The sequence below is a fragment of the Zosterops lateralis genome (genome assembly GCF_965231275.1).
Source record: "Zosterops lateralis genome assembly, chromosome: 19".
In the NCBI taxonomy this organism is placed as follows: Eukaryota; Metazoa; Chordata; class Aves; order Passeriformes; family Zosteropidae; genus Zosterops; species Zosterops lateralis.
Genome location: NC_139779.1, coordinates 4,833,328 through 4,849,586, shown reverse-complemented (window position 1 = coordinate 4,849,586; position 16,259 = coordinate 4,833,328). Strand labels below are relative to the sequence as shown.

The 16,259-nt window shown below is 51.7% G+C and overlaps 1 protein-coding gene across 3 annotated transcripts in view; it reads right to left on the bottom strand.

Moving 5' to 3' along the window:
- The window catches only part of SMG6 (SMG6 nonsense mediated mRNA decay factor), a gene marked incomplete at its 5' end in the record, with an annotated part of 104,496 nt that overhangs the window by 72,266 nt on the left and 15,971 nt on the right, over positions 1-16,259 (bottom strand). For all 3 annotated transcript variants that reach the window (XM_083875070.1, XM_083875071.1, XM_083875069.1), the window contains 2 exons: positions 4,877-5,022; positions 8,624-8,685. In XM_083875070.1, the coding sequence (XP_083731196.1) occupies positions 4,877-5,022; positions 8,624-8,685 (208 nt within the window). The remainder of the gene's footprint in view (positions 1-4,876; positions 5,023-8,623; positions 8,686-16,259) is intronic.

Below are 16,259 nucleotides of genomic sequence, written 5' to 3'. Positions count from 1 at the left end.
ATTTGCACTGACCTACAGATCTTTCCTTGTGTGTATCAAGAGACTGGGACAAGATCTGGATCTCAAGCTAGTGTGGATGTTCAAGGAGCAAGCAGGGCCATGTGCCTTAGCCTTGCACAGGCTGCAGCCACAGCTGTGTGACAGGAGCTCCTCTCTGAGCCAGGCAGAGTCTTTCCAACCCCTGCAGCACCGACCTGCTCAGCCCTGGCCTGAGGACACCGGTGTGGCAAAAGTGACAGATACTTCTGTGAAGCTGCTGCTGTGAAACCTCTTTCTCTGCACGAGCCTTTGAGGTTTCCCAGCTGACACCACCTTGCACAGAGAACCGACCCCGTTGCACTCAAAAAAACAGACCCAGGGTCTGCAGAACAAAGCCCAGCCTGCCCCTGCCACACTGAGCCCTCCTCACAACCCACATGAGCACAGTCTCTCTGCTAGGGCACAAATAGTATGTTTTCCTCCTCGCCCATCACCCGTGGCAGAGCAGATGCCCTATGCACAGGTCACCCTGCCCAAACTGTCACTTCCCACTGCTTTTCCACTTTCCCAACGCTCAGCTAAAGCAACGCACTCGGCCAGACCCTCCCCTGTGCCTCTGTGCCCTGACTCTGCTCGCCTCTGGGGGATGCAACTTCATTCCCTACATATGCTGAGGATGCACATATGGCAGCCCCCTCCCCTCTCCACTTCCACCTAGGCCCGACCTCCTAACAACCTCCACACGGCACAACGCGACCGGCCCGAGAGTGCCAGAAGGCATCCAGGTGCTGCAGCCTGATGCTTCACACCCTCAGCCAGGCAAATTTGCTGGGATTTCCGGGAAGTGTCTCTGGGGTGCCCCGTGCTGCTGCACCCCCACCTCGGTGTGTGCTTGTTTGGAATGCGGGGCCGTCCTGGGGTGGGGGGGGGGGGGGGCTCTTGGGGGGAGAGGGGAAGTTATTCTGGTGGTGGCCTATGAATAACATCCAGTGATTTATAGGAAGTATAATCCAATAATACAGTAAAATAAAACAGTGTGTCTGAGATGGGTTTGATTCCAGGAATTATAAAACAAATTATTAAAGAGAGAGAGAAAGAAAAAAAGCCTCTCAGAGAGGCCAGATCGGAGTAAATTGGGCACAGATGGGCTGGGAGGGGGTTTCTCTCTCTCCACTCACCGAGATGCCCCTGCCGCAAGCACGGCTTCAATTAGTCTTTTCAGAAACCAGAGTTTTATTTCCCCAAATTATAGAATTAAAAAAAAATTAAAATTCTTGGAGTGTTTGTGGTTGGGATAAAGGGATCCAAACTTCTCTGTGAGTTGGTTGTGCAGATGGCTACCAAACTGTTAAAACAGGCCACCCCACTATGGTCCCGCCCCAGCCAGAGCCCAGGATGGCCCAAAACACTGGTTAGTCACCTATGTCCCATCCTGGAAAGCACTAGCAAGTGCAAGTCTCTGCCATGTAGAGTGCCCACCTCTCTCTGCCTCCTTCCCATAGGTGGGCATTCCTTGCCCCATGGGTTTGAGGTCTGCAAGAAGCTTTTTCATACCTGAAGTGCTCCTGACAGGAGGCAGCCGGGTCAGTGGGACCCTCACTGGCTGCATGCCTCCCTGCACAGAGGAACACACTGTTTGATGCTGAACAGCAGGGATGCACTTCATGTGGGAATTCTTTGGCATCCTCTGTCAGAGAAAACAACAGATCCAATTCATCTCCCAGGATCTTCCCAGTGCTGCCCGGCTGCATAGGCAGCTGAGACCAGCTCCAGAGTGCCTGCTGCTGTCCCTGGGGACAAGCACAGCTCAGCTGCACTGGGAATGGGCCACGGAGCCCTGCCTGTGCTCACCTGAACCCTGGCACCCACTGCAGGGGTCAGGTAACCACAGCAGTGGCCTGCGTGGGAGGAGGATGTGAAATGCCACGTGCTGCTCACAGCTGGCTGGTTTTGAAACCAGTTTAAACACAGCACAAAAAAGCTCACCCTGTCAGAAGAGCACACGGTGACCTTGCGGTTGGTTGCTTTATAAAAAAGTGGCAGTGGCTGGGAGCAGAGACACAAAGGACATGTCACAAATCCCACAGGGGGACACGTGCCAGGACAGGGGCACCCCTGAGGGGTCATGGCCAACACACACCACAGCAGAAGAATAGGAGTAAAAAAGCAAAGAGCAGCAGATATAAACCACCATGCATGAATCCCAACCTCCTGTGCTGCCCACTGCCTCACTGAAGGTGTGGGACAGACCGAGCACAATCCAAAAATGGGAGAAACTGAGGCTGAGATGGAGCAGGATTGTGTTTGGTGTGAGGCTGAGGAAGAGGAAAGACAGGTGCTTAACACAGCACTGAATTGTTACGTTTCCTTCTTATTAATACTTGACTCTTTACTTAAAAGTTCTTATTCAGGGGTTAAGAATTTCATAGAATTCCCCACATTGTGACTGCTATGCCAGTGACACCACACCATGACTGCCAGCACCACTGGATCTCAGCACCACAGATTTGTTACATACCAGACATGGAGCAACAAGCACATTTACAAGTTTCTCAGGAGTAGCTGGGGCTCCTGAGGCCTGGAAATACACAGCAGGGAAGGGAGAGAGCAGCTGTCCCTGAAGAGAACATCCCTGGACAGCAGGGAAGAGAAGCTCAGACCTCCCTTCCAGCCCCAAGCCCACGGATCTCCTCCTGCTACTGCAAACTGAGTGTCAGGCCCGTGTGATGGGAAGGACACAGCCACGCTCTGCTCCCAGATTTGCAGGAGGATTTCAGTAGGAGGAGATCTCCGGAGGCTGTTTGGTCCAACTGCAAAGTTAAATCCAGCTCTGTGGAGTGGACACAGCCAAGCTCTGACTACAGCCGGCTCCCCAGCAACGCTTCCTGGCAATTTGGGATGCAGGCAGGGTGGGACTGCTGCTCCCTGCGTCCCGCCAGCCTCCCACAGGCCCACAGGGGTGGCTCAGCCCCCTGGCTCCTGCTGCTCCTCCTGCTGCTGCAGCACAGGGAGCTGACTCATGTGCTGGGAAATGGAAACCCGCACCTTCCCGACAGCGTTCCTGCTGCGCGCTCCCGCCAGGCCTCTGCCCACAGCAGCCCACACGCCGGGGAGTGAGCCAGCACCCTCGCTCTGTGCAGGGCACTCCGTAATCATTCCAACATTCCTGCCTTCCTTCTAAACTCCAGAGCCTTTGCTGTTCTGCTTTTCATTTCCATCTGCACCCAGCTCCTCCCAGTATGGCAGCGTCGGCAGCGAGCCCAACCTGTGCTGTGCCAGCACCGAGACCACCGGGGCATTTGTGCTGACAGCAGGGTTTGCTTTGCCAGCAACACTCTCAGCGATATTTCGGGGTCACCAGAGCAAAGAGCCTTCAGGGAATTCCCTGAAGGGCCCTTGGCATCAGATGGCAGCCGTGGTGCCATCCGACCTGCAGTCATTCCAGGAGCACTGCCACCTGCTCCGCATGCAGCCCGCAGGCCCCGGCAGGAACAGGTTTGCTTTCTCCAGAGATACGAAAGCTGGGAGCAGCTGGCAGCTACCCACACAGGAGGCAGAAAACTCTGAGAATACTTATTTTTCATGAGATAAAAAGCACTCCCTCCATCACTCACACACATCCACAACTCGGCTGTGGATGGACGAGCACAGCCCAGTGGTTTGAGAGCTGGGATTGCTTCCAGCTCTGCCACAGGGGCTTGCCATCCATCCCAGACAAATCCCATCCTCTCTCCTTCCCACCCGCTCCTGTCTGTGGCACAGACACCACTATTAATTCACCTACCAGGGGTATTATTAATATTATGAATACAATAATTACTGTCACGCAGAGGCATTTGCTTATAATCACAAAGTACTTTGCAGCTCAAAGATAAACATGCCATTGTTGGCTGGCATCTGGCAGGCAGGAGGGCACGGCTGCCTACCCAGTGGGATTGACAGCTCCCTCCAGGAGAGAAGAGTGTCTGCAAGGCAGGCACAGCCCAGAGGAGCCACTTCCCAACCCTCTGGCCTGTGCCAGTTTGCTCCATCAGCTGACCTTGACCTGACCAGTGGCCAACTGGCTCATAAGGGAGGGATTTTCCAGCAGCAGCTCTGTGGGGCTCAGCCTGATCACCCATATGCTGGCCTTAGCTGAAATCCATCAGCTGGAGGCTTTCATCTTTGGAACCTAAATCCCAAGGCATCAGTATGTGAAATGCTGCTTCCTCCCACCCAGGGAGAACAGCCCCATCCCTGCTACCAAACTCACAGCTCAGGCAGACCTGGGTACCTGCTGCTGAGTGTGTGTTGGAGGGGACACAGAGAAAAATACAATCCCTGGAAGCATCATTTTAAACTCAGTGAAGCGGCTCTGGTTTGGTGGCATCTCTGTTGCCCAGCACATTAAACTTGCCAATGGTAGAGACCATCCAGGCTGCTGGGTGGATGGAGGAAGTGAGAGGAGGAGAGTAATTAGCACTAGATCTGTGTTGCTCTCTGCATTAACATGGAACAAAGGCTCCAACCCAGTGTTTCAGAGAATGGCATCACATCCCCCACCCACCTGCATGGACACAGACAGCCACAGACAACAGCTGAGGCCTCTGAGACTGTCCCAGCCCTTCTGGTGCCAGCACAAGCACTGAGCACAGCCCAGCTTAAACACTGGGAAGGCAGAGCCATACAGCAGCATCTTCCTTCTGTGCTGATGACTCAGGCTCCAGGGGGATGTGATGCCTCCTCACTCCTCAGACACCTCAGCCAGCTCCAAAGGCCCAGCCAAGGTCCCTTTGTGTTGACACCCACAGACATCCAACCACCACTCCCACCTCCCCATCTGGTGTGTCCCCCACCCTTTTCCACACGGGGAGTGGCTGATCCCCATCCAGTTTCCCCCCCCAGCTGCACATGGTACCTTTGGGCTGGGAGTTGTACACTGCAAACATGTTGATGGCCATGAGCTGGAGCATGCGGGTGCTTCCGATGGGAGGGGGGCTGTGCTGCAGCAGCACCTGGAACTCCCTCAGGACCTCCTCGGCCACCGCAGGGAAAGTCTCCATCCTGCAGACAGAGAGAGAGGCTGTAGAGAGCAGGCTGTGCCCTGGGATGTGGGGTGGGAGGTGGGCATGGCTCAGCCCGTGTCACATCTTCTGGGGAAGGGGGAATCCCTGGGGTGCTGTCTCCCAGTCAGGAGCTGTGGGGAATGAAGGTGCAAGCTGATTCCTTAGAGAGGGCAGTGAGGGATTGCTCTGTGACCGACAGGCAGCATTCTTTTGGCAGGAAAACATGGCCTTTATGAGTCATTTCTGACCAACCATTTTTTTCTACTGACTTCTACCAATCTGGGAGAGGTGCCAAGGGGCCAGCAGCTCACTTGGACCAGGAGCAGCCCATGGGACTCCCAAGGCTGCAGCAAAATGCACACACTGGTGCCACATTGCGGATGTGGCAATTCCACTGCATTGAATGCTGGCCAGAGCATGCTTCCTCTAGAACTCCTCGCTGCAGCATCGGATCACATGGCACCGAGCCCTGTCTCCCCCAGGCTACACATTCCCTGTGATTGAGCCCCGAAACTTCATCACTTGGATCCCCACAGGACAGGGACTCTGCGACTGGTGGAGCTGCTGACAGTGTCAAAGCTGGAGCGGGTCCCTGCAGCCGCAGCGCCGCTGTCGCGCGTCAGGACACAGCAGCCCGCGGCTGCGGGGCCACGGCTGGGGATGGGGTGAGCTTTCAACACCACTCACAAGCACCCACGGAAATCTGACACCTTTATCCTGCTCCTCATCGCTGAGGGAATTAGCTGAGGTCACTTATCAGAGCTGTTGGATCCTCAGCAACCTTCCAGCTGAAGTGGGGTGAAAAATTGACATTGTGGTGAAGAGCACGGTCAAACTCCAAAAATTACTGAGGTGTGGTTGCCTGCAACACTCCTCACCTGGTATCCCATGAAGACAATTTTATAACCAAGAAGCTGCCCAAAACCTTGGGAACTACTGAGGGGGGAGGTCCTCCTGTCTCACTGCCTCTTCTGCAGGGTTTGTTGTATTGATTCTTGTTCCTACACTAGAAAAAGCCACAGCCAGACCCAGCAGACTGAGTAACTCCCAGAAAGTGCCCACACCAGTTATCAGTGACATTATCAAGTGCTCACATGGGAGTGAGGGAGCCAAAACCCAGAGAGGGTGAGGCATCTGGAGCTGGGGCAGGCAACCTCAGGGGCCTCCATAGTAATTTCCTCTATCTTCCCCCAAGAGATTCAGATCTTGTGATATCACCACGGGCTGGATTAATGAGCCACTTCTGGTAACCCACATGGGCAATTCTGCTGGGCTTCCCCAACAGATTTCAGGACAGTGACAGCTTTATTTCTAAAGACAGAAATGGCTTTCTTCTTAACCATATTTCATGGGTGCTTTTCATCGCCTGGTTCTGCCTACCAGCAGGGTACCCTCTCCCTGGGCATTGTTTGCTGGAGCAGTTCAAAGTCTCTGCTACCTTCCCAAAAACATGGGCTGGAACAAATAGTCTCCTTGTACTTTGTAGCTGTGCAGAATGGAGCAGCTCTGTCAGTACAAATGCACTGCTTCCCCCTGCAAAAGGCAACTTCCCTGGATTTGGGGCACAGCCAGAGAATTAGCGCAGACTGATTGCTTCTAAAGACTTCCTAATTTTGAGAAATCTCAGACCACATCCAGTGTATGCAGCAACATCCTCTTAGGGCAGACAGCACTCTGGGGATGGAGGAGCCCTTTGCAGGATGGGTCGTTACTGAGGAGATGAAGATTATTGCCATGGAATAACAACAAGAAGGAGTGAGGGCTTCCTCAGCTCCACCACCTGTGCTTTGATACCACAGCACATCTGGAACAGCATACAGTAACCCCACTGAGCTCAGAACCAGCAGGTCAGGAGCCGAGCGGAAGCTTTTAATAAATTGCTTACCTGTGGTTTTAGGAGCAAGAGTCCAATTAGGACAACATCATCTTTTCCATATTTTTCTCCAGATAAATCACCAAAGATCCTGCCCAGAAAGGACTTGGCAATTCCTCACCTTTTACCTATTTTAAGCACGGAAGCTGTTTAGCAGGGCTGGACGATTTTCTCTTCCTGTGTCATGGTATTACTTTCTAGTTCCCTTCTAAGTACTTCAGGGCATATTGTACCATTAAACATACTTGGGTTTTCTAAATGACTGTCCTGGGAAGCAACTGCCTGAAAACGCTGCATCTTAATTTCACAAAAGTCTCAGGAGCCAAATGTGCAACTGATCTCTGCTACATCCCCATTAATCCCCTGCTGGCATCCGTTCAACCGGAGCTCGACCGTGAGCGCGGCCCCACCGCGCCGGGGACCAGCAGCTCCCCGGATGCTCTGCCCTCCAGCACAGACCCTGCACTTCCCAAACCTTCTGTGGGCTCTGGTAATTCTCCTCCTCTTTTCCTGCAGGCAGGAGGACACCCAGCTCTGTCTCCTCACTGCGGGACAGCCTGGTGGCCCATGAGTGGATAATCAGTGCCTTGTGACTCAGGGAGAGATCAGCAGTGACCCTCAGACATTTGGATCTCCAACAAATCACCAGCCCCTGCTTGCTTGTTTTTTGTGAAGGGTCCAAAGTGCCCCTTCTGAGTGGTCACCCCACAAGCACTGGACACAGCAAGTGCTGAGGTGCTGCTGTGTGGCAGGATCTGAGCTGTTCCCAGCAGGGACAAATGTCATTTTGCACCCACACTCCCTTTACCTACACCTGGAAAAGACCTCTCAGCCTGGTGACTTGTAGTCAGCAGTCCCGCAGGAGAATGAAGGAGCCAACAGAACTCAGGAGACTCTGGTTGCTTCCGAGGCACTGGCAGGCTCAAGCAGAGACCCACATGGGGTCTGTCCTCACTAGCTGCTCCCATAGCAAGGGCCAGTCTGGACCTGGAGCAGAGGCAGCTCCATGTGAAGCCCATCAGCTGCAAGGCTGAGTTCTGCCCTCGGGGTCATAAGGATGTCCCCTGGACTGGGATCTCAGCCCAGGTCAGGATCAGGCTTGCTTTGCTTCAAGGGGAGCTGTTCAATTACTTGAAACCCATTTCTGACAGCCACTGCCAAGGGCACTTTGTACAAACCAGTTCCCAAAGCCAGGGCAGCTCCCAGCTATGGAGCTTTCACTGAAGTGGCAGCGAGGAAATGAAGGGCAAGGATTGTTTTGTCACACTCTGGATGGCAGCTTTCAGCCACCACGTGGATCTGCTTCAAAGGCATTGTGATCATGAGGCCACTGAGAGCCCAAGGAGTCACCTTTGCACTGGGTGAGGGCAATGGAAGACAGGGGGTTAAGCCCAGAAATTCAAGGGGAAGGAGCACAGTGAGGTGATGGGAGAGAGAGAAAACAGCCTCTAGTCCCTCCTGTGTGTGTGAACCATCTGAGCTCAGCTTCTGCCAGAGGGTCCTGGTGCATGGGCAGGAATGGGCTTTGAGGTGGGGGAAAGGAAAAGCCCAAGCTCCAACCAGTGTGGATTGGAGGGCGGGTAAGGAGAATAAGAACCAGGAGGCCAGGCTTGCAAGAATTCACACCCTGTGCCCTCAGCTCCAAACACAGCTTAGTTGCTAACAATATTAAATTCCAAAAAGACTTGTAATGTAGGAAAATAAAATAAACATCCTGCACACTTACCCAATCCTGGTAAACAGCTTCCCATGGGCATGGAGAAAACTGAGGATGAACCTTTTGTTCAGCTGCATGGGAAAAAAAAAAAAAAAAAGAAAAAAAAAAAAAGAGAGAGAGAGGAGAAAACAATTAAACTCTCTCCTATTTCCTGTGAATTAAGAATGTCCCCAGTGACAGAAGAACCTGGCCTGGATGCCGGGGGTGGCACTGGAGATGGGAACCAAATGGACATGCCCAAACTCTTACAAACATCATGCACAGAGGCAGAGGCAAGTGCCAAACAGCTGGAGCTGGAACCGGAGCTGGGAGAGGCGGTGGAGACACAGCACCCTCTGCCGGGTCCTGTGATCCTGCACAAGGCTGCTGAGCCCCGGGAGCCCAAACCCCACACCCTGGACACCCCAAACCCAGCACCTGCACCCCCAAATCCAATACCTGTACCCTGGGCACTCCAAACCCAATACCTGCACCCCAGGAACCCAAATCTGATACTGCACCTCAGGCAATTCTGGGCAAAGCTCTCCTCACCCCTGTCTCACCAACGCAAAACTTAGCACAGCCTAAGGGGTTCTGGAAAAGGAGTCTCTAAAGGCAGCATTCATCACTAGCATTCCCATCAGAAAAACTCAGCCGCACAACCACCAGCAGCAGCCTGTTCTGTGCTCCTGACTGTGTCAGAGGCAGAGCAGCTGCTGGACAAGGCAGAGAGGGAGCAGGATGTCCTCCCCAGCACTTTTCTGCAGAGCAGCCAGCACAGAGATCTCAGCAGCAGCACTCACACTTGTTTGTGCCCTGCCAGGAGCAGTTTCCAGAAGCAAGGGAGGACTGGGGTGATGCTGCACCTCCTCATTTATTTGGTGTTAGAGACAATGTTCAGATGTGGCAGCAGAGCCTCTGAGACCCTGCATTTTGAACAGCCCAGAGAAGCTGTAGATGCCCTCGTTCCTGGAAGTGGTCAAGGCCAGGTTGGACAGAGCTCTGAGTAATCTGCTCTAGTGCAAGCTGTCCCTGCCCATGGCACGGGGGGTTTGAACTAGATGGTCTCTAAGGTGCCTTCCTACCCAAACCATTCCATGATTCTGTGGACATGGAGCTAAGGGGACACAGGGGAGCTGGCTGTAGCACATGGTGTGAAGGCAACTTCCTGCCCTGCTTTGGTCCCCTGACTCCAAAACCTGACTTGAATAATTACTTACTACTGCTCCAGGCCACCTCTGCTCGCTCAGCACAGCCCCAGGCTTTCCCAGTCCTTATCTACAGGGCTCTGAGGAAGGCTGTTGGTGGGTAAGCACTCCCTCAGCCTGGCCCTGAGGGTGGCTGTGTCACAGCAGGAGTGGACTGGCCTCGCTTTTACCTTCCCCAGAGCAGGAGATTTTCCTCTCCCGCCTGTGCCTGCACAGCCTCAGCGCGCTGAGAAAAGCCAGGCCCCGAGTGCTGCGAGGGAGACGCTGACCAGGAGCGACCCAGAGCACCACCACACTGCTCCAATCCACCCAGGGCTTTTACAGCTTCAACTCCCCCACTTCCACTCACAGGGGGAGGATAAGATTACCTGGCAGGGCTGTGGCAGTGCCCAGCCAAGAGCTGGGCACATGCCAGAGGACGCAGGGCAGGCACTGACCAGTGCCTCCCGAGCTCTCTGCCAGGCCTGGCTGCAGGGGACAGTTGTCACTGGCATCCCAGCTCTGGTGCCACCTCCCAGCTCCATTTTCTGAGCCCCTGGGCTCAAGCCATGACTGATGCCAGCTGCTCTGCACCTTCAGTGAGGTGTAATTAACCCGGCTGCGTTCCCGGAGGATCCATGCAGGAGAATGATGCCCTGCTGCAGAGTCGCTCCTGGGCCATGAGCGAGTTTAAACATAAAACCTGTCTCATAAAACAAGCCAGACCAATTAAACTGGCCCCCGCAGCAAGGGGTTCTTGCTTACTCACTATTTTACTGCTGCCCTAAAGAGCCCTTTCCACTAGAACTCAACTTGATTTGCCACCATTTTATTAACTCTGCAGATGGAACCCAGAAGAGACTGGGGAATACTGGGACAGCACAGCAAAGCCCTTATTCATTCTGCCAGTGAAGTTTGGATATAGCTGATTCTTCACCTTAGGACACTCTGGTAATTGAGAGCTTGAAGCCTTTAACAGGTCCTTTTTTTTTCAGCAACAGCTTGTGGAGGCAAAAAGCTGGTCTGTGACCAGCTCTGGCTGAAATCACAGACCCTGATACAGACACAGCCTAAGGAATCTAAGGAATCACAGCCCCCAGCTCAGTGCAAGAGCCTTGGTGGGGTGGTGAGAAGTGCTCTGCCCCACAGCAAGACCCAGTGCAAGAGCTGGAGGAGGGGATCCATGCTCTGCATCCTTTGAGAGGGAATATGGGAAAGAGAAGGAGCTTGTAGCCTGACCCATCTCTACTGACAGCAACACTCGTGGGCAGGCTGCAGGTGGGGGAAAGAAGAAATTGGGGCAGAAATTTTCCTCCAAGGCCCACATTCACCCACAGCCCCAGGAGTGCTCTGCAATCCCCACACTTTACTGGCAGCGGGGGAAAACCAAAATTCCCCACCTTGAATGGAAAGTGACACCCAGCAGGGACATGCCCAGAGTGTGTCCACAGACACCCAGCTCCAGGAGCGCTTGTCAAGACATTGGCTTCACCCCCATCTTCTCAGAGCAAGCTTCACACTCAGCCTTTTCACTTACAATCCCAAGGACTCACCAGTCAAACTCCCCAGCAACCAGTACAGAACTGGGACAGAGATATGTGCTCACTTATAACTGTTTTTAAGGAAATGTGATACCTGCCTCTAGGAATGAAGCATGTTTCATGCCTCTTGCCAACTTAAATCACAACCCCAGCAAGCCCAGACAGAGCCCTGTGTGCCCCAGCACTGTGGCATCTCAAGCAGGCACCTCACACTTCTTTCACCACTTTTTCTCTCACAGCCTCGAGGTTTTGACGAGCTCATCACTCAACTTTGGACCTTTCATCTTCGGGTTCATGCTAAGGCCACGGGGCTGCTTTGACTGGGCTTTTCTCTGGATGACTGTTTCCCTACTGACTCACCTGTCCCTCAGCCTCTGGGAGCCCTCTCAACTCCTCCCACCAAACTCAGCTTCTCACAGGAGAGGGAAACAGCGACCTCCATGAGCAGCCTGGCACACAGAGGAGGAAGTTCTGTCACCTGCTGTTCTGCATTCACATGGTGGAGAGGAACACTTCCTAAAAGCACTGTCGGCATGCTCACTACCCTGACAGTGCTACCACAAGACCTACAACAACTTACTGCCTTCTTCTCACTGATTGTGCAGCCCAAAAGCAGCCCCCTCCAAAGATTTCCCAAAAATGGTCCTCATGCCAATATCAGGATGCCAGACCAGGACTCCCAGTACACTGACATTGCTGCCCTTTGTGGGCAACGCTGCTCCTTGGGACAGGAAACCAAATCTGGATCGTCCCAATTGCTCACTTGGGAAAAGCCCATCAAGAACAGCTTATACAATGACAAAACTATGTCAAAAACTGGATTTTGGCCCTTCCAGCTGAAAAGCGGGCATCACCGATATGGAAGTTATGAGCATATAGTGAAGGCATTAGTTATAAAAACAAACCAGCTGTCAAGAAGAAGAAGGGGTCCCTGCACACAGTAGTGCCTGAAGCTGAAAACAGCTGTTTCAGCTGTCATGAGTCAGCATGTGCAGACAGACTAAATCCACCTGGGAAGAGGCAACCTCACCAGAGGAAGCAGGCCAGTGCTGCTTGGGGAGCATTCACACACCTCGCCGCCAACCCAACTGGATTTGTTGCCATGGAAGGAATCAACAGTGACTAACAACTTCTCATGGAGCAGCTAAAAGAGCAGAGATAGCAATGGGGCTGAACAGCCAGCTCAAATCTCCCTGAGGCCGCGGGGAGCACGGCCTGACAGCAACACGGAACTGCTCGGGCAGCTTTGGGAAAGGTCGGCCTTGTCTGCAGCCAGCAGAGAAGAAAGCAACATTTAACCTCCAGATACAGCACTGAGCACGGTGAAAACGGTGTCCCCCACCCCAGCAGAGCAATGCTGGAAGTGCCAATGGGGAGGACAGGAAAAGGAGTGCCATGATCAGGGCTGGGAAGCGGCTCTGCTGTGCTTGAACCCCTTTGGCTCCGGGCAAGGAGTGCACAAAGCTTTGGCACCTGAGCATCGGCCCCAGCTGTGAAGGAGGCACCAAATAAGGGAAAGATTCTGGAGAAGCGACTCCTGGGGAAAAAGCGTTTCAAGTTAAAAATTGTTACTTCAGGTTTGGAAGTAAATTCCAGGATCTGGTCTTTATCAAGCAAGGCAAACTTTCTTCAACATCAGCAAAGCATCTGTGGAGCAGAAAGCGGTGTCAGAGTCAAAATAGGCTGCTAAAGACAAGTCCATTAATCAAGAGACCAGATGCAAAACTGCCTGTAACAAATGCGCTGTCTCCACTGGAGTGGAAGGGCCTGGAGCACAGCAGGACGTTCTCCTGAGTCTAAGGGTCTCCTCAGTGACTAGGGGTTGGGATACAGACCACAGAGCCACACAGCTCTGCTCCAAAACACGTACCGCACTCATCCCAAATATTTTCAGGGTTTCTTGGGCAGTCAGGCTTTTCCAGGCACAGCTTCCTTGCTGAGAACTGTGTGAAATAACATCCAGGCACTCAAAACGTGCCATATTCTCACTCCCAGCTCAAGGGTTAGATATATCACATTAAGATTATTCCTCTTTTTCCACAGGCAGCTTCTCTCAGAGCACCCAGTCCAACACTGATACAGAGATTCCTGAAAAGCCCAGGATGCTGCAGAGGGCTCAACTGGCAGGACACCAAGAGGAATTTTTACTGCTACAGGTGTAACCCCACCAAAATGCTGGTGGAAAGGGTTTTGTGCAAATGGCTACCTACATAAAGGAGACGAGACAAAAGGGTTGTTGAGATTGTCTGGCATTTTTGCAGTGTTTACAAGGTACCCACAGAGCTGTGGGCAAATTCCAGCTGGGCTAATTACCATAATCACTTCTCTTCATATACCACCTGCAACCACAAATGGATACAGGGCTTGCCTTGGCTGCTTCTTGCCACGTGTTCAGTGTAGGTTTTTGCTTAGCAGAGCAATGTCCTGCCCTGAAACAGATTCATTTCTGTAGCAGGAGAAGCAATTCCAGTGCAAATCCTGCTACTTAACATCAGACACCACACAAACGTAAAATCCAATTTGCTATGACATGGAAGAGAGAGAGAACCCTGATTCATCATGGCCTTGAGTCATAAAAAAATTTAATTTACAGGTAAAGAGACACTGAGACACTGCTGCGGCTCCCCGGTCTTTTGCAGTGCAGCAGCTCCAGGACACATCTCACAGCTATAAGAGTTACAAGCCATCAACCCAGCAAGAGAAAAAGAAGGAATTTAAGAAGCCCCCCAGCAAAAGCAATGAGCTTTTGAGTTCTTCCTTCATCCCAGCAGGGAGCAGGTGAGAGGAAAAATGCTAAGGAAGAAAATTATCTGCTTTAGTATGTAAAGATCAAGTTATGGTAACTTCATTGGCTCCAGAACAAGTATCTGACTTCTAAATAAATTCAACATAATTTAGTAACAAATTTACTAGCAGAACTTTCAACTCAACGAAAGCAGGTCAAAATGAATATTTATACATGTGTTCCTTCCTTTTCAACCAAGCTTGTATCTAAATTTGGTTTCCATGAATTAGTAATATGCAGCATTCTTGAAAAAATATTATCATTAAACGAATAAACTGATTCAATAACCTCTTAAAGGGAGGTCTACAGGGACCCACACTGAACTGGATGGAAGGAGGATGGTAGAGACTCACTAGCAACGATTTTAATCAACAAAAGGAAATTCTGCTGTCAAACTGCCCGTTTGGAGCAGTAAGTAATGATGGCTACAGCACATTCACACAGGGTTTATTATAACAGCTTCAAATTCTCGGGGTTTCCAGCACCAAATGTCATGTTATTCATCTGGCATCACATGGAAAATGAAGTCTCCAGGAGATCGTGCCCGAGGCAGCTTCTCCACAAAGCCTTTAGGGACCACAATGGCTGAATTCCCAATGCAATGTCCAGCAAAAAGGATTAAACACATCCCTTTGACATGCAAGCAGAGCAGGGACTGGACAGCACATTCACATCTAAATATGGCACCGTGGGGGATGACACTGAAATACTGCACCCAGCTCTAGTGCCCTTATTTTTAAAAGGATGCTGAAAAATTGGTAAGGATCCAAAAAAACAGCCATAAAAGTGATTCAAAGGCTAGAACTGATGCCTCACAGTGAAAAATTTCAACAGCTCAATCTGTTCAGTGTTATCAAAATAAGACTGGGAGGCGATTGGATTGCTGGGTGTAAAGTGCCTCCATGGTGCTTAAGGGCTCTTTACATTTGCAGAAGAGCAAAGCATAGGAACAAACTGGGAACATTCACTCTGTAAATAAGGTAAAAGTGTCTTGAAACCAGTACAATTATCACTGGAACGAACTCCCCAGGAAAAGGGTGGATTCTCAAGGCTGGATGTCTTTCTGGAAGTACGGCTTTAGCCAAACACGAGTTATTTGGCTTCACATAGGAGTAGCAGGGTGAAATTTAAGGACCTGTGATATACAGGAGATCAGACTAGATGATCTAATGGTCCCTGCTGACCATAAACTCTCTGAATCCATGCAAACATGCCAGAGAGTCCTCAGCTGAGATATCAAGTTCACTTTCGACACAAAACTTTTCACAAATTGGCTCTGGTGCTGCAGGTCGTTTAGGATACAAGCTCAGCTCTTCAAGGCTGCATCTGGTTAAGCACTGAAAGCCCAGGCAGAGCTTTTTGTGTCCAGCAGGTAAGGAGGAGGCCACATGTGCACTAAAGCAGCTCCAACCAAAAGCAGCTTATACTGAAACACTCACAGTTTGCCAGGAATAAACAGTGTTCACCTTCCTGTGACAGAAAACTGACAAAAAGAAATGTGTGATGAATTCTGGTCCTAAGAGATCAGCTGCTCAGGGTGTTGTCAGCCTTCTTTACTACTCCAGAGTAGATTATTCGTGGGGATAAAGCACAAAGGAGGGAGATAATGTGACAAATTAAGAAGGGTGAAGACTGAAGAGATCGAACCCTGAAAGGCTTAGGATGGAGTTGGGCCAAGAGAGGAGACATTTGGACAACAGGCTGAGCAGAGACAGAGCCTTCCAGAAGGATGACAGCATTATCTCACGCAACCTTCACATCCCCACTCTCCCAGCCACGCTCCCCATCCGGGATAACAGGGGCTGCTCCCAGCCAGGCTGTGCCTCAGGCTCCCTCACAGGTAGATGTCCACCCTGCTGCATCTCTCTCTCCACTTGGAATTATGCAGCAGTGAAATCTGCTGGGGAGGAGGAGTAGAGCCAAGGACAGAGGAAATGACACAGACTCCAGCAGGTTCCACTCCCTGATCCTCCGGAAGGAAGTTTCTTTCCTAGTACCCACCTCCACAGTGGATACAAAGCCTGTCTGGAAATGGCTCATTCAACACTGAAGAGGAATAAACACTCCCCATGGCAGAGTTAAGAGGTTTGGCTCTGGGATACAAGGTGCCAATCTCAAAAAGTCTACAACAGACAGCAGGAAACATTGGCCTG